This window comes from Elephas maximus, chromosome 4 (genome assembly GCF_024166365.1).
Source record: "Elephas maximus indicus isolate mEleMax1 chromosome 4, mEleMax1 primary haplotype, whole genome shotgun sequence".
NCBI classification, from domain to species: domain Eukaryota; kingdom Metazoa; phylum Chordata; class Mammalia; order Proboscidea; family Elephantidae; genus Elephas; species Elephas maximus.
Genome location: NC_064822.1, coordinates 188,663,483 through 188,688,368, shown reverse-complemented (window position 1 = coordinate 188,688,368; position 24,886 = coordinate 188,663,483). Strand labels below are relative to the sequence as shown.

The 24,886-nt window shown below is 49.2% G+C and overlaps 1 protein-coding gene across 2 annotated transcripts in view; it reads right to left on the bottom strand.

Moving 5' to 3' along the window:
• PARVB (parvin beta) overlaps positions 1-24,886 on the bottom strand; it is a 156,758-nt gene that overhangs the window by 53,996 nt on the left and 77,876 nt on the right. For both annotated transcript variants that reach the window (XM_049884619.1, XM_049884620.1), the window contains exons 3-4: positions 22,790-22,860; positions 5,129-5,231 (exon numbers count right to left, since the gene is read on the bottom strand). In XM_049884619.1, the coding sequence (XP_049740576.1) occupies positions 5,129-5,231; positions 22,790-22,860 (174 nt within the window). The remainder of the gene's footprint in view (positions 1-5,128; positions 5,232-22,789; positions 22,861-24,886) is intronic.

The window sequence follows — 24,886 nt, the reverse complement described above, 5'->3', positions numbered from 1 at the left end:
GTATGTGGGTCTCTGTCTGCAGAGCGAGTCAGCTGATGCGCTCCCCAGCCCCAGCAGACGGAACTCCATGATCAGGTGGCCTGTAAGAGCCCTGTGTGCAGAGGGGCCCAGTTCTGAGAGAGGGGGGGACGCAGACTCCTGAGCAGAGGAACCAACCACAATCCATGTAGCTGCAGACCCTGCACCCCGGTGCTCCCAGGCTCCTTGAAGGTATCCCAGGCTGTCTGCTTCCCCAGTATCGCTCTCTCCTAAACAATGCCCCCCAGATCCAGGGCCCTGACACACCCCCACACACTTGTATCCTGCAGCAGCTCCCCTCCAAGCCATCTCCCACCCCAGGCTCCCATCAAATCACCAACCCCAGCAGCTAAGTCACCCTTCTGTTACAACTGATCCCACCCCTGTCTCTGACCCAACCTCCAAGGGAGGAACCCTCCAGGATGGTCTGCAAGGGGTTCACCCACCCAGGCGGAGCTTGCTTGTCATTTAACCAAAGGGCAGAGCTTGAGCAGAAAAAGAGACCTCGATGTCCCCCACTGACAATGAGCGGTGCAATGTCCCCAGGGTACGAGGTGGGCACTGTGTCCTCCCTCCAGGCCAGCCTTGAAAGTATACCAGACCTTCTTGGGGACTGAAAGGCTCTGCCGCAAACATCTCGGCCCTCTGCCGTCTTCGGGTGGTACTGAGTCAAACGACTCCAGGCAACTGCTCCTCTGCCTTTTCCCTTTTTATTTCTGAAAAAGGAGCCCACAGTTTTTGTAGGTAATGAAACTGCAGGACTTTTTCATTGGCTAGATCAACAAACATTTACCATGTGCCAGTTACTCGGAGGGGCTCTGGGGACATGGCAGGAAGCAGCACTCAGCAGCTCCTGATCTGACCCCTCACCTACTTCCCTTTATAGCGACCACTACCCGAGAAATCAAGCTCTGGGTTGTATTGGGCAGATCTGCTGCAAGAGATCTCTTTAAAGCTTTCAAAAGCAAAGAGGTCACTCTGATGACTAAAGTGCGCCTGACCCAAGCCATGGTCTTGTCAACCGCCTCACATGCATGTGAAAGCTGGACAATGAATACTGAATATACCATGGACTGCCAGAAGAACAAACCAATCAGTCTTAGAAGAAACACAACCAGAATGCTCCATGGAGGCAAGGATGAAGAGACTTCAGCTCACTTACTTGGGACATGTCATCAGGAATGACCAATCGCTAGAAAAGGACATCATGATTGGTAAAGCAGAGGGTCAGTGAATATAAGGGAAACCCTCAGTGAGACAGACTGACATGATGGTCTCAAGAATAGGCTCAAACATACCAATGATCATGAAGATGGTGCAGGACCGGCAACGTTTCGTTCTGTTACACATGAGGCAACCATGAGTTGGAGCCAACTCAACAGCACCTAACGACAACACAACACCCAGTGCCAGGCCCTGTGCTGAGCACTCTCCTTACGTCACTTCAGGGAGTAACTTCTCATCCTCACCTTACAGACACAAGAAGGCGCTTTCTGCCCCCAGTTCCACCCTGTGCCTTCCTCATCCTTTCTCTCCGCTCTAAGCTGGGGACCCCAATGCCTGGTCATTCTCTTCGGACCCATTCCAGTCAGGAGCCCTGCCCACTGCACCACAGTTGCTCTCATCTGGGGCACCAATGACATCCCCATTACCAAATCTATTGGCCCATGTGTCTGAGTGACACCAAGAAATGAGGCAGCTGCAGGAGGAAGACTATTTGCTTTTAACAACAATATGATGGCATGTCTGCCCATTGATATGAGCAATTCAAGAGAGAGAGGAAATGGCTACAGAGGGGAGGCCCGAGGCAAAGAGGAAATCCTTCTCTACAGGTGGAGAGCTTGAGGAAGCAACGCACTGGACTCGAAGTGAAGAATTCTAATTTCTTCTACATGTGTTGTTGCTATTAGCTGCTAAGGGTGATGAAAAAATTTCAAAATGGCTAGTGTTGATGGTTGTATGACATGGTGAATATAATGAATGGCACACACGAAAATGGCTGAAATGGCAAATGTTTTGTTATATATATGGTTTTTTTTACCACAATTTAAAAAAAAAAAAGAATATTGATGGTAATGGTTACAGCACAGCAAATAAAAAAAAACCCATTCATCCATAGTGATGTTCAAAAAGAAATAAATGAGAAGAAAGGGGGAGGGAAAGCTTTTCTTTAGAGAACACCAGATAAAATACAAGGAAGGCATGGGAGATACAGAGAAATCACTACTTTGCAACCCTCGCTGAAATAATTGCTTTAGGCAAGGATCATCAACGTTCACCAAAACCACTGGCAAAAGATTGTGGGTGAACATGACATTCATATGGTCTCAAAGTACCGCACCCTAGAGCCTACTTACTCGTTAAAAAGGAAAGAAGCACCTTTGCAGTGGAGAGCTCTGTTGGACACTGCTTTAATTAAGTGATGCTAAGTGTTGTTGGCCATCATGATACAGAGACAAGCCAACATCACGTGTGCCTCCTGATGTGAGGTACTGCGAAGGACACAAGCCCAGCTCTGTAATATTCTCAACAAAAATGTTTGGCCTGAATCTACCCGTGAGAAAGCAATCAGACAAACCCAGGCTCTAGGAAATTCTACAGGACAACAGGCCTGGACTCTCCAAAAATGTCAGGAGAGAAAGAGAGGGGAAGGATGTCGTTCTAGATTCAAGAAACCAAAAGAGAAGGTGATTTTTTAAAAAATGTAACGTGTCGTCCTGCATTGGGTCCTGGATCAAAACAAATAGAGAAAATGGCAATAAGATATTTTGGGGACAACTCTGGATTCTGATCACTCAGCCCAGCTCGGCTGTCGTGAGGACTCTCTGTGATAAAGCAGGAGGAGTGCCTGGCATAAAGCCTGCACCTGACATGCCCAGTAAGCAGGTAAGAGAGAGGCCTCATGGTCCCTGCTCCCCTTGGGCACGTGCAGAGCCAGAGAGAGAAACGAGGAAGAGCAGATGACCCCGCAGCTCACAGCCCAGGCCTGGGAGACAGCCACCTGAGGAAAAGGGGCTCAGAACTGTGGCTGTACATCTGTGATGGTTAATTTTATGAGTCAACGTGACTAGGCTGTGGTTCCCAGTTGTTTGGCCAAACACTAGTCTAGATGTTGTTATGGGGTAGTTATATGTGCTGTTATAGGGTAACCTTCTCCTCATTTATCAACTATCTCATTATCCAACATTTCATATTCACGACAAGAGTAAAAAATCTACTGTCCGACTCTTTTGTGCATTGATGTACATCTGGCAGTAACGATAGCCGAGGTGCAAGGCTAAAGTTAACACCAGCTGTGATGGTTAAGGTTATGTGTCAACTTGGCTGGGCCATGATTCTCAATGGCTTGGCAGTTATGTAATGATGTAATTTGTCAGTTATGTAAGGATGTCATCTGGCAGTTACATAAGGGTGTAATTTGGCAGTTATGTAATGATGTAGTCATCCTATATCTCGTGATCTGATGTGGTCATCCTCCATTTTCACATAACATCAATTTCGCATAACAACCTGGTCTTTGGAACCTAACCATGTTGATAAGTGAGAGGGTGTAGCTGTTGTTAGCTGCTGTCAGTGGGCTCCAAGTCATGGTGACCCTAATTTAATGTGATTAAATCAATTGGGCTTACGCTCTGGGCTCAGGTGTCCAGGTTTGAATCCAAGCCCCACCATATTAGCTACAAACTCCAGGCCCCAGGGTGACTGGTCAAGGGGCCACGTGACAATTAGGACGACCCCTGTAACCCGCCTGGGACAGTACTGGCACACGGTGACAGCTCAGATATATCAGCTGTTATTAAAATTATTTTCATCCCTCCATCCCCGAAGCCTGCTCTTCCCCTCCCCTGCCTGGTGACTCTTCATTCGTTCTTCAAGTGTCAGCTTAGACCTCACTTCCTCAGCACTGCCTTCCCGTCCCCAGGGCAGCTGGAGGTCCTCGCCCCTGAGCCAGGGCACCTTTACGACCCCCATCAGAATTGAAGTGAGAAGGGACTGTAATTATTCTATAAACATCTGTCATCTCTCGAGGCCAAGTCTTTATCACTGGTCACTGGATCCGCAGCACCAAGCACTCACTGGGACTCATTAAACCTTTGATGAAGCAATAATCAATTTACCCACCTATTAGTCCTGGGAAAAATCACTAAAGTGCTCTCGGCTGGAGAATGCAGACAATAAAGCCCGGCCCTCAGGAGAATAACGGTTAGGGAGTTATCCGGTAATCCGTGCACTCACAGAATGTTTGCTGGACCCACTCCCCTCCTCCGCCCTGGTTCCTGAGATGAACCGAGCAGGCCTGAGGGCGTTTACGGAGGGCACAGCCAGCCGGGAGCTGACCCAGAGAAGAACATGCTCCGTGATCTTGCCATATTGTCCCTGCTTCCCTTGGGCATGTGCCCCGCACAGCAGAGCCAGAGGTAGAAATGAAGAAGAGCAGATGACCCCGCAGCTGGCAGCCCAGGCCTGGGAGACAGCCACCTGGGGGAAAGGGGCTCAGAACTGCAGCTGTACATCTGTGATGGTTAATTTTATGTGTCAACTTGACAAGGCTGCGCTTCCCAGTTGTTTGTCCAGACGTTAAGTCTAGATGTTGTCATGGAGTAGTCACACAGGATTAGATCAGTTGGCCTTAAGCAAAGCCTTCCTATAATGAATGTAATATAATGTAACATAACGTAATGACCTTATGTCTAATGTAATGTGATGTAATTACGTTCCATAATACAATCTAATGTAATGTGATCAATCCGTTGAAGGCATTCAGAGCAAAAAGGGAGTTTCCCTGGGGTGTGTTCTGCCTCCAGACTATAAATAGGTATTTGGGCATAACTTTCACCTCACTCTTCCTGTCACCTGACCTAGGGAGCTTGAGACCCAAGCCTGCAGGAGTCTCCAGCCTGTCCCCTGCTCTGTGTGTGTGTGTGTGTGTGTGTGTGTGTGTGTGTGTGTGTGCGTGTATCACTAGTTCTGTTTTTCTAGAGCACCCTAAGCACCCTCAGATGACGTCTATAACGGCTACTCTTTGCGTGGTCCAGCCCCAGGGGCCCCTTCCCTGCAGGGTAGGGTGGAGTGGAGGCCCTCTCCGTCCCTGCCCCATGCGTCCACTCACCCAAGAGTTTCTGCAGCACCTGGCCGTCATAGAGGTCCTCCTCCAGCTGCTTCACAATGATCCTCTCCTCCACCAGGACGTCGTTGACCCAGTCGATGAGGACCTGGGGGAGAGGCAGGCATCACACCCTCACACTCAGTGCCATGCCGACCAGGCAGGACTAGAGCAAGCACAGGCACTGACACGCTGACAGAACAACACGGGGCCCCTGCACCAGGGCCTGCAAGCCGAGAGGGGAGACAGAACTTCTCCCGGCCCATGGGGTGGGCGAAAGCTCACACACCGTCAGCCTCCGCAGCCACCCGAGGCTGCAGGGATGGTGGACAAGCTAACTGTCCCGGAGAACCCTGACAGAGGAGAGACCCTGCTGCGGTGAATCCAGGCCTCTTCCCAGACAGGGACCTGGGTAAGGCGGGGGAATAGATGTGGTTATTCTGTGCCCTCGAGTCGATTCCAACTCACAGCAACCCCACACGACAGAGTAGAACTGCCCCATAGGGCTTCCTAGGCTATAATCTTCACAGAAGCAGATCTCCATATCTTTCTCTCACAGAGCTTCTGGGTGGGTTCGAGCCACAAACCTTTGGGTTAGCAGCCAAGCGCTAACCATTGCACCACCAGGGCTTCTTAACATATCCTTGTGTTTGATGTTAGGTGCTGTTGAGTCAATTCCAACTTACAGGAACCCCGTGTGTCAGAGCACAACTGCCCAATAGGGTATTCTAGGCTATAATCTTTACGGGAGCAGATCACCGGCTCTTTCCGCCATGGCTGCTTGGGGGGTTCAAATTGCCAACCTTTCAGTTAGCAGCTGGGTGCTCAACTGTTTGCCACCAGGGCTCCTTCGGGACCCGTAAAGGGGTGATAATACCTCTCCCTTGTGCTGCTGGAAAGAGAGGGATTAAATGAGTAAATTAGGTGGCTCCCGGAACAGTAGGGGAGACCCTGGTGGCAGAGTGGTTAAGTACTACAGCTGCGAACCAAAAGGTCGGCTGTTCAAATCCACCCGGTGCTCCTTGGAAACTCTATGGGGCAGTTCTACTCTGTCCTATAGGGTCGCTGTGGGTCGGAATCGACTCAACAGCAAGGGGTTTGGTTTTTGGTGGTTTGGGACAGTAGGAGGTGCCATAAATGTCCGTCCCCTCCTCTCCCATGAGATCTGCACCAGAATCGTCCCATCCAGGGTCGCCCTGAGCCTGAGGCTGTAGGGTGAAAGAGGCTCCATCAGAGGTGTAGCATGGGGCCGGGGGGAGTGCAGAGGGGGGACTTGCCCCCGGACGCAAGTAGAAGGGGGCACCAGGCGAGGCGCAGAATGACATTCTAGGGCGCCGCAAACATGAAAGGCATGTGGCTGATGCAGCTGGACAAGGGAAGGGAAGAAGTGTCTCCGCTATCAATGTCTATTCATCCTCAAATGGGGGGGGCAACTTAGGGGCTGCCCCTGGGCGCTTGTTACACTCACCACGCCCCGGGACCATTCCTGGGCCTCAAGGCAGGATGCACCCCATTGTCACCTGCCCCCCCACCCCCCACTTCACATGGAGGGCGCTGCAGCCTGCCTCAGCCCTCTCATTTCCCAGCTAAAATCTCAGAGAAGATTTAAGGTTTAACAAGCCTGTTAAGGTTTGCTTCCATACAACATACCCTAATTCAATCAAGTACTAAAAGAGACCAGTGCATCAGCAGGGACAGGTGACTCAGTGTCCTGGCTAATTAGCCGTGGGAACACTACCCTCTGATCTCCAGATTTCACCATCAGTAAGCAACACTGCTCACTGTTTCCCCACCTAGCCGGCATCTTCAAACCACTGGGCTTTGCACACGTTCTTCCTTTGGCCGGGTGGCCCTGCCCTCTGGAAGGTATCCCTTCCTGGTTGTAGAGTTTCGGGCATCTGCACCCCTCTCCAGAGAAGGGCTCCTCAAATGTACTGCCCGACCGTCCGGGGCACCCCCATAGGGTTGAGCAGACGTGCTGGCCCCTGTATTTCTCTTTTGATGGAGGACCCTCCAGCCTGCACTTCCCTTTTCTCTTTTGTCCCTCCTTCCTAACGGGGACCTGGGTCTGGCTGTACAGGCCCCAAATACGAGTGAGCAAGCGAACTGCCACCACCTCTTCACCAAGATTAGCTGGGTCCTTTCTGGCCCCTCTGGCACCAAGAGGACAGATCTGAGGCTCGCGCCCTGAGCTGGGGCGCCAATCCATCACAGCCCTTGCTGATCCCCCAGCCCTGATCACCGCCTGATTTCATAGATGAGGAAGGGCACCCCGAGGCACCCTGAGGTGCTCCGTGGTACTGGGTAGGCAGCCAGCATGCGGCAAAGCAGGATCCACACCAGAACCCTGACCCAATCCCGGGAGGTGAATCGGGAGACCCTGGGATCAGGCCCGGAGCCAGGGGACTGCAGGCAGATCTCCTCCTTGGAGCAGAAACTCACTAACTGAAGTCCCCAAGACATTGGCCAGCCTCCCTCATTTTTAAAAGCTTTATTGAGATATAATTCAATACCATACAATCCACCCGTTAAAAGTGTACAATTCTGTAGTTTTTAGTATGTTCACAGGGTAGTACAACCATCCAAAACCAAAACGCCAAACCAATCGCCATCAAGTGAATTCTGATTCAAGGCTCCCCGACGTGTGTCAGAGTAAAACTGAGCTCCCTAAGGTTTCCAATGGCTGTGATCTTCCAGAAATAGGTCGACAGGCCTTTCTTACAAGACACCTCTGGATGGATTCGAACTGTCAACTCTTCGGTGAGCAACCAAGCACTTAACTGTTTGTTCCACCCAGGGACTCCATCAAAAAACAAAAAGCAAGCCCGTTACGGTCAAGCCGACCCCATGTGTTACCAGGCACAACTGCACCCCCTGGGGTTTTCTAGGCTGTAATCTTCACGGAAGCAGATTGCCAGGACTTTGTTCCATGGCATCACCAGGTGGGTTCGAACCACCAGCCTTTAGGTTAGTAGTTGAGGGCAAACTGTTTGCACCCAGCATCTAATTCCACTGGGCCATGAGCACTCACCCCCGTCCCGCTTCCCCAGCCCTTGACAGCCAGTAATCTACTTTCTGTGTCTATGAATTTGCCTATTCTGGACGTTTCAGATAAATGGAATCGTACACATACAGTCTTTTGTGAAAGGCTTCCTCACTCACCATGCTGTTTTCAAGGTTCATCCACGTCACGGCATGCATCAGGGCTTCACTTCTCTTTATGGCTGAGTTCCGTTACGTGAATGTATCACATTTTGTTGATCTGGTCATCGGCTGATGCACACCTGTTGTTTGCACTTTCTGGCAATCACGAAGAGTGCTGGGATGAACACTCGTGTACACGTTTTTGTGTGGATGTGTATTTTCAGTTCTCTAGGCCAGCCTCCCTTCCTAGCCCTTTCTCACCAGGGGTTTTCCATTCCACTCAGGGGGTGTGTCTTAGTCACCTAGTGCTGCTGTAACAGAAACACCACAAGGGGATGGCTTTAACAAACAGATGTTTATTCGCTCACAGTCCAGTAGGCTAGGAGTCCGAATTCAGGGCCCTGACTCCAGAGGAAGGCTTTTCTCTCTCTGTTGGCTCTGGAGGAAGGTTCCTGTCATTAGTCTTCCCTTGGTCTGGGAGCATCTCAGGCACAGGGACCCCAGGTCCAAAGCACGTGCTCTGCTCCCAGTGCTGCTTTCTTGGTGGTATAAGGTCCCCAACACTCTGCTTGCTTCCCTTTCCTTGAGAGAGAAATCCTTTCACATTGGATCAGGAATGTGACCTGAGCAAGGTTGTTACATCCCACCCTAATCCTCTTTAACCACAGGCAGAGATATATAGCACACAGGAAAATCACAAAATGGAGGCCAACCGTGCATGGCCTAACCAAGTTGACACATATTTTGGGGGGACACAATTCAATCCATTACAGGTTGATACCTTTTATATAAAAATAGCGTCAACCAGGACGTGTCTACGGAAAATAGGATTATCACCGGTCCGGTCCACCCGCTGACAGCACTGCTGCTCCACAAAACATGAGGGACACTTGAACAGAGTGATCCATCAGAAGGAGCCCGTGATTGTCCTGTGCAAGCAAAACAAATCAAGCCATCTAACTGGTCCCAATAACCTCTTAGAAATGGTAGTTTATTGCCCTCTCGGAGATGAACGCAAAGGCACAGATCCAGAATATGTTGTTATCCGTCGCGCTTTGCAACCGTTGCCACCTGCAAAATTGGCCACAAAGCACATTTCTGTGAAGTATATTCTATTTTCCCACTAACTCAAAAACATTAAATCAGACACACATCGCACGAAGAAGAGAAGTGGAAACAAATTGAAGGTGGTTTCGGGGAAGAAAGAGGTGAGCAGCCACGTAGCACTCTGCTTTTGTAAAAAGTCACCCCCAAAAGGCCAGCAGGATGGAGCCAGTAGACAGCACCCCGACTCTGTATCACTCCTGAGAGCTGGAGCCACATGGAGGGAAGAGGTGTTGGGAGTTCGAGGGGGCTCATCTGATCCCCTTCTCCTGCCCAGACCGGCCACTCTTCACCTTTAAGCGTTCTTTCTCCTGTACCCTACAGACACCACACGTGTCCTGTTTTCCACCCTCCTTTCTGGTCGTCCAGAAGCCCTGGTGGCATAGTGGTTAAGTGCTACGGCTGCTAACTGAAGAGTTGGCAGTTCAAATCCACCAGGTGCTCCTTGGAAACTCTATAGAGCAGTTCTCCTCTGTCCTATAGGTTCGCTACGAGTTGGAATCGACTCGACGGCACTGGGTTTGGTTTTTTTGGTTTTCTGGCCATCCTTCCAGTTTCCTCTGACCTTTGGAGGACAAGTCCTGGGGCCCAGGCCCGGGGCGACTTCTCCTCTGGGTCTCCACTCTGCAGAGGTCAGCTCATGGCCACCCACAGCTTCCAATGCCAGCTCCATTCCAGAACCCCCTAAACATACATTCCAACCTCCACTCGATCCTTCTGCTTGGGGGCCCCATGGGCGTCCCTAACTGAACTTGTCACCCCCAAGCCTACTCCTTTTCTGAGCGGTAACAGGACCACCACTCACCAGTTTCAAGAGCCTGGACTTCATCCCCTCAGCTACTTCTGTCCACTTCTCACCGTGTCCTCTTCCACCACCTTCATCCAAACCACAGTCACTCACTGGGCCACTGCCACAGCCCACTTGGCACACTGCCTCCTTGCTGGTGTTCTTCAAGCTCCTCTCTGCCTCAGGGCCTTTGCACGTACTATTCCCTGTACAGAACACATCCTATCTCCCTCTCTGCTGGCCAGCTACCACCCACCCTATAGGTCTCAGCTTCCCTTCATTCCCTGACCAGCCCACCCTTTGGAGGCCACACCCCATCACGGCTCTTGCCGCACCCACAATTCTCCTTCCAGCCCTGTTCACAGGTGCAAAGCAAACAACTCTTTGTAATTATCTCCCCTATGAGACTATAGAGGTCCCTGGGTGGCACAAATAGTTAAGTGCTCGGCTACTAGTCGAAAGGTTGGTGGTTCAAATACGCCCAGAGGTGCCTCAGAAGACAGGCGTGGTGATCTGTTTCCTAAAGGCCACAGCCTTGAAAACCCTATGGAGCCCAGTTCTACTCTGCACACGTGGGGTTGCCATGAGTTGAAATCTACTCAATGGCAATTAATAACAACAACGATTAGACTTTAGGCTCTACGAGAGCAAGAACTATGACTGTGTTGTTAGTGGCTCTGCGCCAAGCACCCAGTACTCACCCCCTGGCTCTGGCACTCAATAGGTATGTATGAAGTTAATTAGTCACTTGGCTGAGCCCATAGTGTGGGCCTGGCTCTGGAAGTAAATAAGACAGTCAAGGCTGTTCCCGAGGACCTTAAAATCTAATCAAACACTAGAAAGCAAATTAGAAGACACACGCTTTCAGGTTAAGATCAGTGTTACAAAAAAAATAATCCAAAGTACACGAGAGAAACTTGACAAACACAACCTCAGCCAGGGTATCAAGGTCAATGTCAACAGTGATGAGTCATGTTGATGGCACATACCCTTGCATCGTGTAATGACAACGGCGCTTTACCTCCTAGTCTTCCTCTCCCAAACCCATACTCCCATCTAATCATGAAACAACCAAGTTCCAACAGACAAATTCCAGTCGTTCCAAACAGACCAATTCCCATACGGGAATTCCAATTGTCCGAACAGACCGATTCCAGTAGAGGGGTATCCTACAAAATGTCTAAGCAGTCTTCCTCAAAACTGCCAAGGACAACACAAGAACAGTCTGAGAAACTGTCACAGCCAAGAGGAGCCTAAGGAGACATAGCCGCTACATGTAACATGGTGTCCTCCCAGCCCTCCCTGCTGACCACCTGTAGACCCCCTGCCTGAGCACCTCTCCCTCCTCCTGACCACTGGGCCCTCACTGCCCTCTCCTGCTGATCCTTACCTTCCCCAGTTAGCCACCCCACCTTTTAAGCTGCCATCAGGGACTGGCCCTTCACCCCTAGCCAGACTGTGAGAGCCCCCTGAGGACAGGGACGGAACCTGTCTCTACCTCCCTGTAAAAATGGCATGGTAGGGGCATCTCACCTCTTCTAATGTCACAAGGAGAAAGGAGAAGCAAGACCAACAGGCCCCAGGCTGATTCCTATGAGGGGGAGGTCATACATCCCTCCACCCTCCACCCTTTTTAGCAATGCTGACACCAGCTGTCCCTTCCACGGCACTCTCCACTTCTCTACCGGGTTTCACAATTCCTTGCAATGGCCACACAGAACTCACAGACCATACTCACGATTATGGGGTTTATTAAGGAAGTAACAGGTTGCAATTCATGTTCGAGAACACTCAGGATATAGTGCTTCCATCAGGACAGCTTCCTCTCAGCCGTGCCTGCAGGTATGCCTCTCTCTGGCCCCTCGGCCTGGCCTCTTCGCTGCTCAGGCAAGTGTTAAAAGCTCTCTTAGCTCTGCAGGTAAGTACCAGAGGTACCCCACTCCACCAGTAAGCCTTGGCCTGAAGGTGCTCAGCTCTAGCTCTGTAGGCCAGGAAACCTAGCTCCACCAAGCGCCCGGAGGCACCCTATTCCACCAGCAAGCCTCCTGCCCAAAGGCACTCAGCTTTCTCCCTCCGTGGGCCAGGAAGCCCACCACGCTGTCTCCTGCCTCTGCTGCCACCATTTATCTGCTATTGCTTCTCACTATGTTCAGTGTTCTAGCTCTCTCTCTTGGTATCCTGGTTCCAGGAACCTCTCAGCACAAGAATCCTGGGTCCAAAGGACACACTCCACTCCTGGCTCTTCCTTCTTGGTGGGATGGCTCGTTTTAAGCCTAGCAGGATGGCAAAACTGGCCCATCCCCTCATTAGGGTTCCATACACCTTATTTGCATGGTCCCACCCCCACACCCATGGAAGCAGCAGCCAAGAAATCAATCAAGCCATTGCATTGGGCAAATCTGTTGCAAAAGACCTCTTCAAAGTGCTAAAAAGCAAAGATATCACCTTGAGGATTAAGACGCACCTGACCCAAAGCCATGGTGTTTTCAATCACCTCATATGCATGGGAAAGCTGGACAATGAATAAGGAAGTTGGAAGAAAAATTGACACTTTTGAGTTATGGTGTTGGCAAAGAATACCGAATATACCATGGACTGCCAAAAGGCAGAACAAATCTGTCTTGGAAGAAGTACAGCCAGAATGTTCCTTAGAAGCAAGGATGGTGAGACTTTGTTTTTGCTTACTTTAGACATGTGATCAGGAGGGATCAGGCCCTGGAGAAGTTCATCATGCTTGGTAAAGTAGAGGGTCAGTGAAAAAGAGGAAGACCCTCAACGAGATAGATTGACACAAAGGCTGCAACAATGGGCTCAAGCATAACAATGATTGTGAGGATGGCACAGGACCGGGCAGTGTTCTGTTCTGTTGTACAGAGGGTTTCTATGAGTCGGAACGGACTCGACAGCACCTAACAACAACAACAACCCCTACAAGGGTGTCATGCACCTTACTTACATTATTAGCAAGCTAATCAATCCCCTTGGTGGGCCAGAAGCACCTCATTTGCATAATCCCACCCAGTTATTCCATGGCAGTTACAAATGCTATGGCTAGAAGGGCCATATTAACTAATTTACTGCACCGCAATCCCCCTCAGCAAACTGCACAGCCCTCAGCCCAACAGACTCCATAAACACTAGCTAAGCAACCAGTAATAATGTTTTCTAATGTCTGTTACAGTTTTGGGGTGAAAGCTTTAAAACTGTGGTAGGCAGAACTCTAAGATGTTGCCCAAGATCCCCGCTCCCTGGTGTACCTAAACTAAATCAAACCCGTTGCCACTGAGTCGATTCTGACTCATAGCAACCCTATAGGACAGAGTAGAACTGCCCCAAATGGTTTTCAAGGCTGTAGTCTTTACAGAAGTAGACTCGAACCACCAACCTTTCGATTAGCAGCTGTGCACTTAACCACTGCACCACTAGGGTTCCTTCCCTGGTGTACACACCCTGTGTAATGCCCAGGACTGTCAATGTGATTGGATTTCACTCCTGTGATTGGGGTATGTTGTACAGCACAGCTGACTTTAACAAGGAGAGGTTATCCAGGTGGGCCTGACCAACTCACATGAGCCTTTCCATCTGAGTCTGGAGGGCACAGGCTGAGAAGTTAAGGCAATTAGAAGCATGAGACGAATTCAGTGCAAGGCAGATTCTCCATTGCAGGCTTTGAAGATGGAGGGGCCCATGTGGAAAGGATTGTGGGTGGCCTCCTGTAGCTGAGAGTGGCTCCAACTGACAACCAATAAGGAAACAAGACCTCAGTCCTACAATTGCCAGGAACTGGATTGTGCCAACAACCTGATTGAGCTTGGAAGCAGATTCTTCCAGAGCCTCCAGGAAGGAATGCAGCCCGGCTAACACCTCAACTTCAGCCTTGTGAGACCCTGAGCAGAGATCCAGCCACCCCGTGCCCAGACTTCTGACCTACAGAACTGTGAGCAAATCAATAGGTGGTACTTTAAACTGCTAAACTGGAAAACTAACACAAACAGCCTCCAGCCATCACAAAGTCCAAGGATCAGCCTCGTATGCAAGTAACACTACTATAATTATTAAAAACACATGGTGTGGTGCTGAGACCCAGTGCCACCAGCGTTTAGCTGTGTGACCTTGAGTCTATCACTTAACTACTCTGGGCCTCAGAGTCTTCATTTAAACAGGCTGACTGGGTAGACTGTGTGATGCAGAAATCCCAGTTCTAGGGATGTACCCCAAGGTACTAGACCAAATGTGCCCCTCCAATCTCTCTCCTTCTCGCTCGCCAAGCTCCAGCCATGCTGGTCTCCTCACTGGTCCTTAAACCTACCAAGTATATGTATACCACAGGACCTTTGCATCTGCTGTTACTCCTGCTGGCACATCCGTCCCCCACACCGACAGGCTCACACCTTCGAGTCATGCAGGTCTCTGCTCAAATGCCCCCTCCCTGGTCACCCTACCTAAAACAGGAGACCACCCTGCCTCCTGCTTTAGTTTTTTTCAAGTCACTCACTGCCATCCGATCACACATTCACTTGCCCCTTATTCACGTCTGTCTCCCCAGCTGGACTGTCAGCTCCGCCCTGTGTTTTGTTTGTTTTTTTTTTTTTTTGCTCAATGCCGTATCCCCAGAGACTAAAATAGGAACAGACACAGAGAAGGTGCTCGAACAAACTGCAGCACTCCCTACAGAGGCAGGGCCTCCTAGAAGGGTCTCCCAGGCGTGCAGACATCTCCTTCCAGGGGCTGCCTTGCTCAGAGCTCAGTCCTGTTCAAAACCCCGTGACAGAAATAAACTCTCTGCTAAGAAGAAACTACGACTTAAAAAGTCCCTTCTGGCTCTCTGCCCTGGTTAAAACCCAGACCCCAAAACAAACAAACAAACAAACAGGGGACTAAAATCAGCCTCGAAGCAACAAGCCATGGGGGTCATCTCTCGGGAGCAAAAGCACTTCGCTGCCAGTTTCAGCACCGCGGCCACACAGGGACAACCCCTTCCTGCGACCACAAATCACCCAGTCACTGCACTTCCCAGGCCGTGCATCTCAACCCTCTACTCCACAAAAGACTTTTTAAAGAGAGTCCCTGTAATTAGTTTTAGGGACATACTCATTTCCCAGCCCCGAATCCTGCAGGTAACTGTCCAGGACATCTATTAATTATGCCCTGGGCGCCGTTTGGCGAGCTGGCTTTAACCAGAATAAAAAATCACTTTCCCTTTAGTTCTCTCTGAATTATAATCAGGGTCTGCAGCCTGTCTCGCCCAGAGCGATGACAGCTACGTTTTAATCACTTCCAAACAGAGCCGTGGCTGCTTAATCCAAGGAGGACACGGGTCTGTGCATCAGGCGGGAGGGAGCCCGCAGCCAGGGCGGGGGACGGAGGGCAGCAGGCAGCGTCTCCATGCAGCTCTAACAGCCCCATCTTCAGCCCAGGGGTCAGCTCGGCGCAGCCGGTCCTCTTCGTGGGACACCGGAGGAAGCAAGCAGGAATTACACACCAGCAAGCTTCCTGTTCAGTCAGCTGGGAGCTGAGATGCAGAATCTACTCCTGGAGAGAAACGTGGGCCCAGGGACAACAGTCGACGGCCTTTAGACCGAGGTGCTTAGGAAGTGTGGCGGCCTTTTGTCTGAAAGTGCAAAGACTGCCTTTCCCTCTTTGGAGAACTGTTAAAAAATAAAGCAATCAGGGCCACACTAGATGGACCCTGACAGAATGGGAGACAAAAGTGGGACAGAACCTCAAATTCCAAAAAAACACTCAGACCTGCTGGACTGGTTGAGACTGGAGGACCCTCCGAGACTACTGCCCTGAGATACTGATACTCTTCAAACCGTGAACCGAAACTAATCCCTGAGGTCACCTTGCAGCTAAATAACAAATTGGTCCAAAAAACAATGACTATCACCCATAAGTACTGTGCTCCTTTAAGAAATCATCTATGTGAAGCCAAATGGTCACCAATTACTTTAAAACAGATGAGAATGTAAGCGGGCAGGGGAACTAGATTCATGGGAACAGAACTACTAGAGCGGACACATGAGAACGTTCACACATTGTGAAGAATGCAACCAACGCCACCGAGCAGCTTGTGAAGAAATTGTTGAATGGGAACCAAAACTACTGTGTAAACCTTCACCGAAAAAGCAGAAAATATTATTAAAAATAAATAAATAATGTCATCGACTAAGCACCATCTGTCTGGCCATACTGATGTTCACCCCATGAGCAATTCAGGTTGCTCCTGGAGAACCCACCACGCACCTGTCAGTTTGTTGTACTGTGGGGGCTTGCATGTTGCTGTGATGCTGGAAGCTATGCCACCGGTATTCACATACCAGTAGGGTCACCCATGGAGGACAGGTTCCAGCTGAGATTCCAGACTAAGACAGACCAGGAAGAAGGACCCTGTGGTCTACTTCTGAAAAGCATTAGCCAGTGAAAACCTTATGAATAGCAGTGGAACACTGTCTGATATAGTGCTGGAAGGTGAGCCCCCCAGGTTGGAAGGCACTCAAGAGACGACAGGGGAAGAGCTGCCTCCTCAAAGTAGAGTTGACCTTAATGACGAGGATGGAGTCAAGATTTCGGGACCTTCATTTGCTGATGTGGCACGACTCAAAATGAGAATAAACAGCTGCAATCATCCATTAATAATTGGAACTTGGAATGTAACAAGTATGAATCTAACTGGAAGTCATCAAAAATGAAATGGAACGCATAAAGATTGATAGCCTAGGCATTAGTGAGCTGAAATGGACTGGTACTGACTATTTTGAATCAGACAATCATATGGTCTACTTTGCTGGGAATGACAAATTGAAGAGGAATGGCGTCTCGTTCATCATCAAGAAGAACGTTTCAAGATCTATCCTGAAGTACTATGCTGTCAGTGATAGGATAATATCCATATGCCTACAAGGAAGACCAGTTAATACAATTATTATTCAAATATTATTTTGCTGAAAATCATTCAAAAGCGGCTGCAGCAATACCTCAACAGGGAACTGTCAGAAATTCAAGCCGGTTTCAGAAGAGGACATGGAACCAGGGATATCACTAATGATGTCAGATGGATCCTGGCTGAAAGCAGAGAATACCACAAAGATGTCTGTCTGTGTTTTATTGACTATGCAAAGGCATTCGACTGTGTGGATCATAACAAATTATGGATAACACTGTAAAGACTGGGAATTTCAGAACTCTTCATTGTGCTCATGAGGAACCTGTACATAGACCAAGAGGTGGTCATTGAGACAGAACAAGGGGATATTGTGTGGTTTAAAGTCAGGAAAGGTATGTGTCAGGGTTGTACCCTTTCACCATACCAATTCAATCTATATGCTGAGCAAATAATCTTGAGAAGCTGGACTATATGAAGAGGAACGGGGCATCAGGATTGGAGGAAGACTCATTAACAACCTGTTATATCCCGGGACCCTGGTTAAGCATTTGGCTGCTAACCAAAAGGTTGGCAGTTCGAATCCACTAGCCACTCCTTGGAAACCTTATGAGGCAGTTCTTCCCTGTCCTATAGGGTTGTTGTGAGTCGGAATCAACTCAATGGCAAGGGGTTTTGTTTTCTGCTTTTGGTGTATGCAGATGACACAACCTTGCTTGCTGAAAGTGAAGAGGACTTGAAGCATTTACTGATGAAGATCAAAGACCACAGCCTTCAGTATGGACTGCACCTCAACATAAAGAAAACAAAAATCCTCACAACTGGACCAATAAGCTAGATCATGATAAACAGAGAAAACACTGACGTTGTCAAAGATTTCATTTTACTTGGATCCACAATCAACACCCATGGGAGCAACTGTCAAGAAATTAAAAGACACATTACATTGGGCAAATCTGCTGCAAAAGACCTCCTTGAAGTGTTAAAAAGCATAGATGTCACTTTAAAGACCCGAGTCATGGTGTCTTCAATCACTTCATGTGCATGTGAGAGCTGGGCAATGAATAAGGAAGACGAAGAAGAACTGATGCCTTTGAGTTATGGTCCTGGCGAAGAATACTGAATATTCCATGGACTGCCAGAAGAACGAATAAATCTGTCTTGGAAGGAGTACAACAAGAATGCTCCTTAGAAGTTAGGATGAACAGACTTCGTCTCGCATGCTTTGGACATGTTATAAGGAGGGACCAGTCCCTCGAGTAGGACGTCATGCTCGATAAAGTAGAGGGTCAGCAAAAAAGAGGAAGACCCTCAATGAGATGGACCGACACAGTGGCTGCAACAATGGGCTCAAGCATAGCAATGATTGTGAGGATGGCGCAGGACTGGGCAGGGTTACATTCTGTTGTACGTGGGGTCGCTACGGGTTGAAACTGCCTCTCTGGCACCTAACAACAACAACACATATATCCGTATGCATATTCTTTAAGCCACAGCACTCTTGGGTAGTTCTGACGTGAACCCTGATGTCCGTGCTGCTGATCCAAGCCCCCGACTCCAGCACTCATGTAAACAGGTTGAAGCAGCACCAGGATGTGTTGGGCACATTGCCAGGCACTGGGGACACAGGTGGAATAAAGGATATCAGTCCCTGACCAAATGGGGGTGACACTCTAGTGGGGGAGAAACACCAAAGACAAATGGGCAGTGGCAAGTCCTGGGAAGAAAAATGAACCAGGGTAAGAGGCAGAGTGACGGGTTGGAAGCAAGGGCTCAAGGACATGTCGCAGAGGGGGAAACATCAACAGAAAAGAAGAGAACTGAGAGAGACGTGCTTCCAGCAGCGTGGACTGTAGGTGCAAAGGACAGGTGTGTGGCAGAGATTTAACCTCACTCAAAGAGGGGTCCCATATGGAGCACCGTTCTACTCTGACACACACGGGTTGCCATGAGTCAGCATCAACTTGACAGCAACTAGTCTTAAAGACAGGTCTGGCCTCTGACCCTGGATCCTGGGAGGTGAGAAGCCCTTGGAATGTCCTATGTGATAAAGGTGTCTTTGTTTACTTGGGTGCCTTGGGCCATCCAGAGAGTCTAACAATGTGACGTTAGGTGGGCGCTGTGGGCTGCAGACTGAGATAAGCTACATGGACAGTCATCCATACCCACATGATTGCTGTGGGTGTTGCTCTTAGTTGCCATCGAGTGGGCTCTGACTCATGATGTGATAGAGCCCCAATAAAGACTCTGGATGCAGAGGTTCAGTTGAGTGTCCCTTGTTAGCAATACACCATGCATGTGGTCACATAACAATGTCGGGAAACTAACCCTCTCCATGACACCACAGACAGAGGGAGGATGGCTGGACGTTCCACATCTGAAGCCCTCCTGGCTCTGCCCTAGGCACCTTTTCCCTTGGCTGACTTTACTCAGTGTCCTTTCACTGTAATAAACTGTACCTGTGAGTACAATAAAAAAAAAAAAAAAATTATTTATTTATTTATTTTGTGAGTATAATGGAAACCCTGGTGGCTTAGTGGTTAAGTGCTACGGCTGCTAGCCAAGAGGTTGGCAGTTCGAATCCTCCAAGCGCTCCTTGGAAACTCTATGGGGCAGTTCTACTCTGTCCTATGGGATCGCTATGAATAAGAATCGACTCGACGGCAGTGGGTTTGGTTTTTGGGTTTGGGTGAGTATAATAGCTTTCTGTGAATTCTTAGTCCTTCTGGTGAATTACCAAACCTAAGAGTGGTCATGGGGACCCTGGACCTATGATTGGTGTCAGAAGTGGGATGGTTTTGTGGAGACTGATCCCTCTGGCTTCACACAGGGCAAGCACCTGCATAGCCTGTTCAGGGGACAGCAAGGAGGCCAGGTGGCTCCAGCACAGTGGGCGAGGAGGGAGGCAGGAATGATGCTGGAAGGGCTGTCGGGACCAGAGCATGTGTGAGGGGCACCTAGGACAGGTCACAGTGCTGGCCTCCAGCTCTGGCAGCAGTTGGTAAGCGGCCCTCCACACTTGCCCCAAAAGTGCACACGTTCACTGCTCTGGCCTTAGGACCAAGCCAGGAAAAGGAGGTGTTGAAAAATCTACAACACCCCACTTAGGGTACACCACGGCCTCGCGCTCTCAGTTCCCAGACGTTTGATTAACAGGAATAAAGCACAGCCAAAGTTCAGCACAGGCAACTGACAGGCCACCACTCACACGCTTCTCTGCTTTAAACAGGCAAGCATTCCTGAAAACTAACATTTCCCGTGCATCCCCTCAAGGCTACCACCACGGTTAGTAACAAGGCACAGCCAGCCACGTGGATGCTGCTCCCCTGTTCTCTGTTTACATTTCATTTGTAAAATGCCAGATCAAGAGTGAAAACGAAGTAGCCAGCCTGCCTCGAGATGCAACTTGCAATCTGAGAGCAGGTGGAATCTTCTGGAAATTTCCTATGCTCCAGGTTGGCAGACGGCTGTAAAAGCAGGCTTCTAAATGTCTGGCCACTGGCCCCTCCAGGAAACTAGCAAGGAAGCTGCTTCAGGTAACAAGGCCCACCTTGCCTAGCCCAGGAAGACGAGTGATTCATCAGCTTCAGGCGAAGGAGGCAGCGGCTTGGGGATGGGAGAGATCTCAGCCTGGGGTACTGGCTTCCTGTGACTGTGCCGACAAAGGACCACAAACTGCGTGGCTTAAAACAACACGAATTTATTGTCTTATAGTCCTGGGGGCCAAGTGGCTGGGTGGTGCAGAAGGTTAACGCGCTGGGCTGCTAACCGCAAGGTTGGAGGTTTCGGTCTACACAGAGGTGCCTCAGACGAAACGCTGGTGATCTACTTGCAAAAAACCAGCCGCTGAAAACCCTGTGGAGCAAGTTCTCAGTTCTACTCTGCCGTACGTGGGTTTGCCACAAGCCAGGGTCTACTCATCGGCAACTGTGTTTTTTTGGTTTTTTGGTTTTTAGATCATTTAAATTGCTAAGAATCAATATTTTGGGGTGGGGCATATAAAGCTGACATTTTCAAATCTTAAAAAGGATATGACTTGCAAACAGTTTTATTTATCCCGAATCAGCCCTTGTAAAAACCCAGCTGTGCACCCGGCCTCAGGCCAATCAATGACAGTTAGGGGTGAGGAACTTTTAGAAAAGCAATTTTAGTAGAAAATACCGGTTTCTGGCACACATCACCAAAAACAATATTTCAAGGTGCCCCTCCCCCGTGTCACCTGAGCGGGCTGAGGGCTTTGGAAGGGATGCATCTCCACAGCTGCCTGCTCTGAGTTCGCTCTGGGGCTAATAGGGTGAGACTTTAAGCTCAGCGGACAGCTCTGTCAGAGCCCAGATCTTTCCCTCTTTAGGGGATTAGCTTTTGAAGCCCTACTGCGGTTGAGATCAGAGCAATCAGAGCCGCAATCCAAGCTTAGACACAAACAAGCGCTACAAAGAGAGCCTCCCCCCCACCACGCCGGAGCCCGGAAACTTCGCTGGAAATGGGGACAGCAACTGCCGTGGCGCCATCAGCCCAGTCTCCTCTTTTTATTTTGGTGAAAAGATACAGTCATACACCATTTCAACAATTCTACACATAGAACTCAGTGACATTGGTCACATTCTTCAAGTTGTGCAAACACCCCCGCCCTCCGTCTCCAAGCTGTTCCACCACCATTGAGGTAAACTCACTTCCCTCCAGGCTTCTCGTCTAACCTTTCGAGTTGCTGTTGTCAACCTGATCTCACAAAGGTAATTTCTAAAAAAGCACAATGCTCTCCACAGACATACTTTTACTTATTAAGAGGAACAGTTTCTTGGTTCAGAGAAGACTTCAGGGGATGGTTTTCTTCCTTCACTTTGCAGAGCGACACGGCCATCTGGTAGTCACACATTCAGTCACTGCAGACACTAAGTCTACCAGCACAGACGGCCCCTGACGGTTCTTCAACCGCAGAGGCCAGGGTGGTCCTGTATATCTGCTTTTCAGAGCCACCTCTAAATCCCAACCTCCTATTGTGCTCCGGGATGAGTTGAAACCCCAGCTGCTTGTTCCAAACCCTAACAACTCCTCTCCTGCACAGCTGTGTCCAGCATGGAGTTTTAGAGGCCTTGGGTTGAGCTGGGCACATGGCACGAGCCCAGTGCTAGGAGTTGGATCTTCTGTCTGGTTCCGTTCAACCACCTCTGCAAGCTACATGAGCTCCACTTCTTCTAACCCAGCATTAACATCCTGTCTTAGCTTCCCAGGGCTGCCGTAACAAAATGCCACAAACTGGGTGGCTTATAAAAGCAGAAGTGTATTGTCTCACGGTTCTGGAAGCTAGGAGTTTGAATGCAGAGTGTCAGCAGGGCCCTGCTCTCTCCGATGGCTCTAGGAGAAGATCCTTCCTTGTCTCTCCCAGCTTCTGGTGGCCCCAGGTGCTCCTTGGCTTCGGCTGTAGTATAACTGCATCATCACCTGGCCTCCTTCCTTCTGTCTGTCTCTCGGGGACTCTCCTCTTTTATAAGGACAGCACTCATACTGGATTAGGACCCACCCTACTCTGATAGGACCTCACATTAACTGACACCTTCAAAAACCCTATTTCCAAACAAGTTCATGTTCGCAGGTACCAGGGTTAGAACTTCAACATAAACTTTGGGGGGAATAACTCAATCCATAGCACATCCCTTTCACAAGCCCCTTTGCATCCAGGAGCTGTGAACCCCAAACAGCCAAGACTGCACCCCAAGAGGGATGTTCCAACTGAGACCAGTCTCCCTACCTTGACTAGCTCCTTGAACTTGGGATCTTCCTTGGAGGTGGGGTCAATCATCGTACGCTCCTCATTCTCCTCTGCCAAGGAACAGAAGGGAATCAGTTAGTGCCGGTGGGGTGGACAGAGGTGCCAGGCAGCTCTACTTGCCTCTCACATATGGGCAGGCAACAGACAGAGAGGCAGAAACAGAGACATTTTCTCAGTAAGGATGGACTCGGCCCTGTGTCGGCCATGCATCAAACCACCCAGCAAGGGGGAGCCCCTGACGACAGGGAACTGCCTTCTGGAAGATGGATGGACCATCCTCAAGCCTTCACCTCTTCCCTCAGGAGGGATGGAGTCAGACTTCATCATTCTGCCTGGCCTCACCCTGCCCGATGCCACTCAGGAGCCTCCCACACAGCTCCCACTTTGGGGGAGAAATGATAAGAGGAGAGAGGGTGGCATTCAAAAGACCTAAGAAGTGTTCTCGGCTCTGAATCTGATGTGTGGACAGCTTCGTACACCTTAGCGTTCCTTGCGGCCACTTTATTTTAATAATTTATTTTATTTGTTGTTGTTGTTAAGAATATACACAGCAAAACATACACCAATATAACAGTTTCTACATGTACAGTTGGGCGACATTGACGACATTCTTTGAGTTGTGCAACCACTCTCACTCTCCTTTTCCAAATTACTCCCCCATTGTTAACATAACTCACTGCCCCCTAAGCTTCCCATCAAACCTTTTGAGTTGCTGTTGTCAATCTGATCCCATATAGATAGTTCTGCAAAAGAGCACAATGCTCAAGGCAGACATTCTTTACTAGTTAAGCTAAACTACTCTTTGTTTTTGAAAAGACTTCAGGGGATATTTTTGGTTTAAAGTCTAAAGATCATTTCAGGGCAATAGTTTCAGGGGTTCATTCAGCCTCAATGGCTCCAGAAATTCTGGACCCCATGAGAATTTGAAATTCTGTTCTGAATTTTCTCTGTTTCATCAGGATTCTTCTATAGAATCTTTAATCAAAATGTTCAGTCAGTAATGGTAGCGGGGCACCATCCAGTTCTCCTGGTCTCGTGGCAAAGGAGGTAGCTGTTCACAGAGGCAACTAGCCACACACTCTATATCCTCTTCCTATTCCTCACTCTCCTTCCTCTGTTGTTCCAGGCAAATAGAGACCAATTGCTGTACCTTGGATGGCTGCTTGCAAGCTTTTAAGACCCCAGGCACTTGCAGTGAACTAGGAGGCAAATCAGAAGCACTAAAAACTGGGATATCCCATGAAACCATACCCCTAAACTTCCAAACCAAGCAGTCTTAGCATCCTACTGGGCTGCCAAAATAAAATACCACAAGCTGGCTGGTTTATAAGAACCAAATGTATTGTCTCACAGTTCTGGAGGCTAAGAGTTCGAATTCAGGGTGTTGGCAGGGTCATGCTCTCTCCGAAATTCAAGGATAAAATCCTTCATTGTCTCAACAAATCCCTTGAGGTTGTACATAAGCAGCCTCAGCAACCCTGCAGCCACTATTAATAAGAACTGGGGTGTTTATGACGAGATGGAAAACATCTGATACATTGAAGTGGAAAGAATCAGTCTGTGTCTCCCACGAGGAGGGTTTGCTGAATGGAAGGAACTGTAAGAACACAGCTCAATGGGGACACCCCCAGCTCTGGAGGCAAAATGCCTGGGTTTGAATCCCAGCTCCTCACTCATGAGCTGAAAGGCCTCAGGCACATGATTTAGCTTCTCTATAGGGTCGCTATGAGTCAGAATTGATTCCACGGCACTGGGTTTTGGTTTTGGTGCCTCAGTTTCCTCATCTGTAAAATGGGGATAATTATACTACCCGCCTCACAGGGTCACCGGCAGGGTAAATGAATGAGTGGAAACACGTGAAGTGGACTCTCAATGTTAACTACGAGTATTCCTTTTGAGCCCAAATGAGAGCAGATATATTAAAAAGGGACTTTATAAAGAGTATATATACCTATTGCTGTCAAGTTGATTGTGACTCATAGTGACCCTACAGGATAGAGCAGAACTGCCCCATAGGGTTTCCAAGGAGTGCCTAGTGGATTCAAACTGCCAACCTTTTGGTTAGCGACCTTTTGG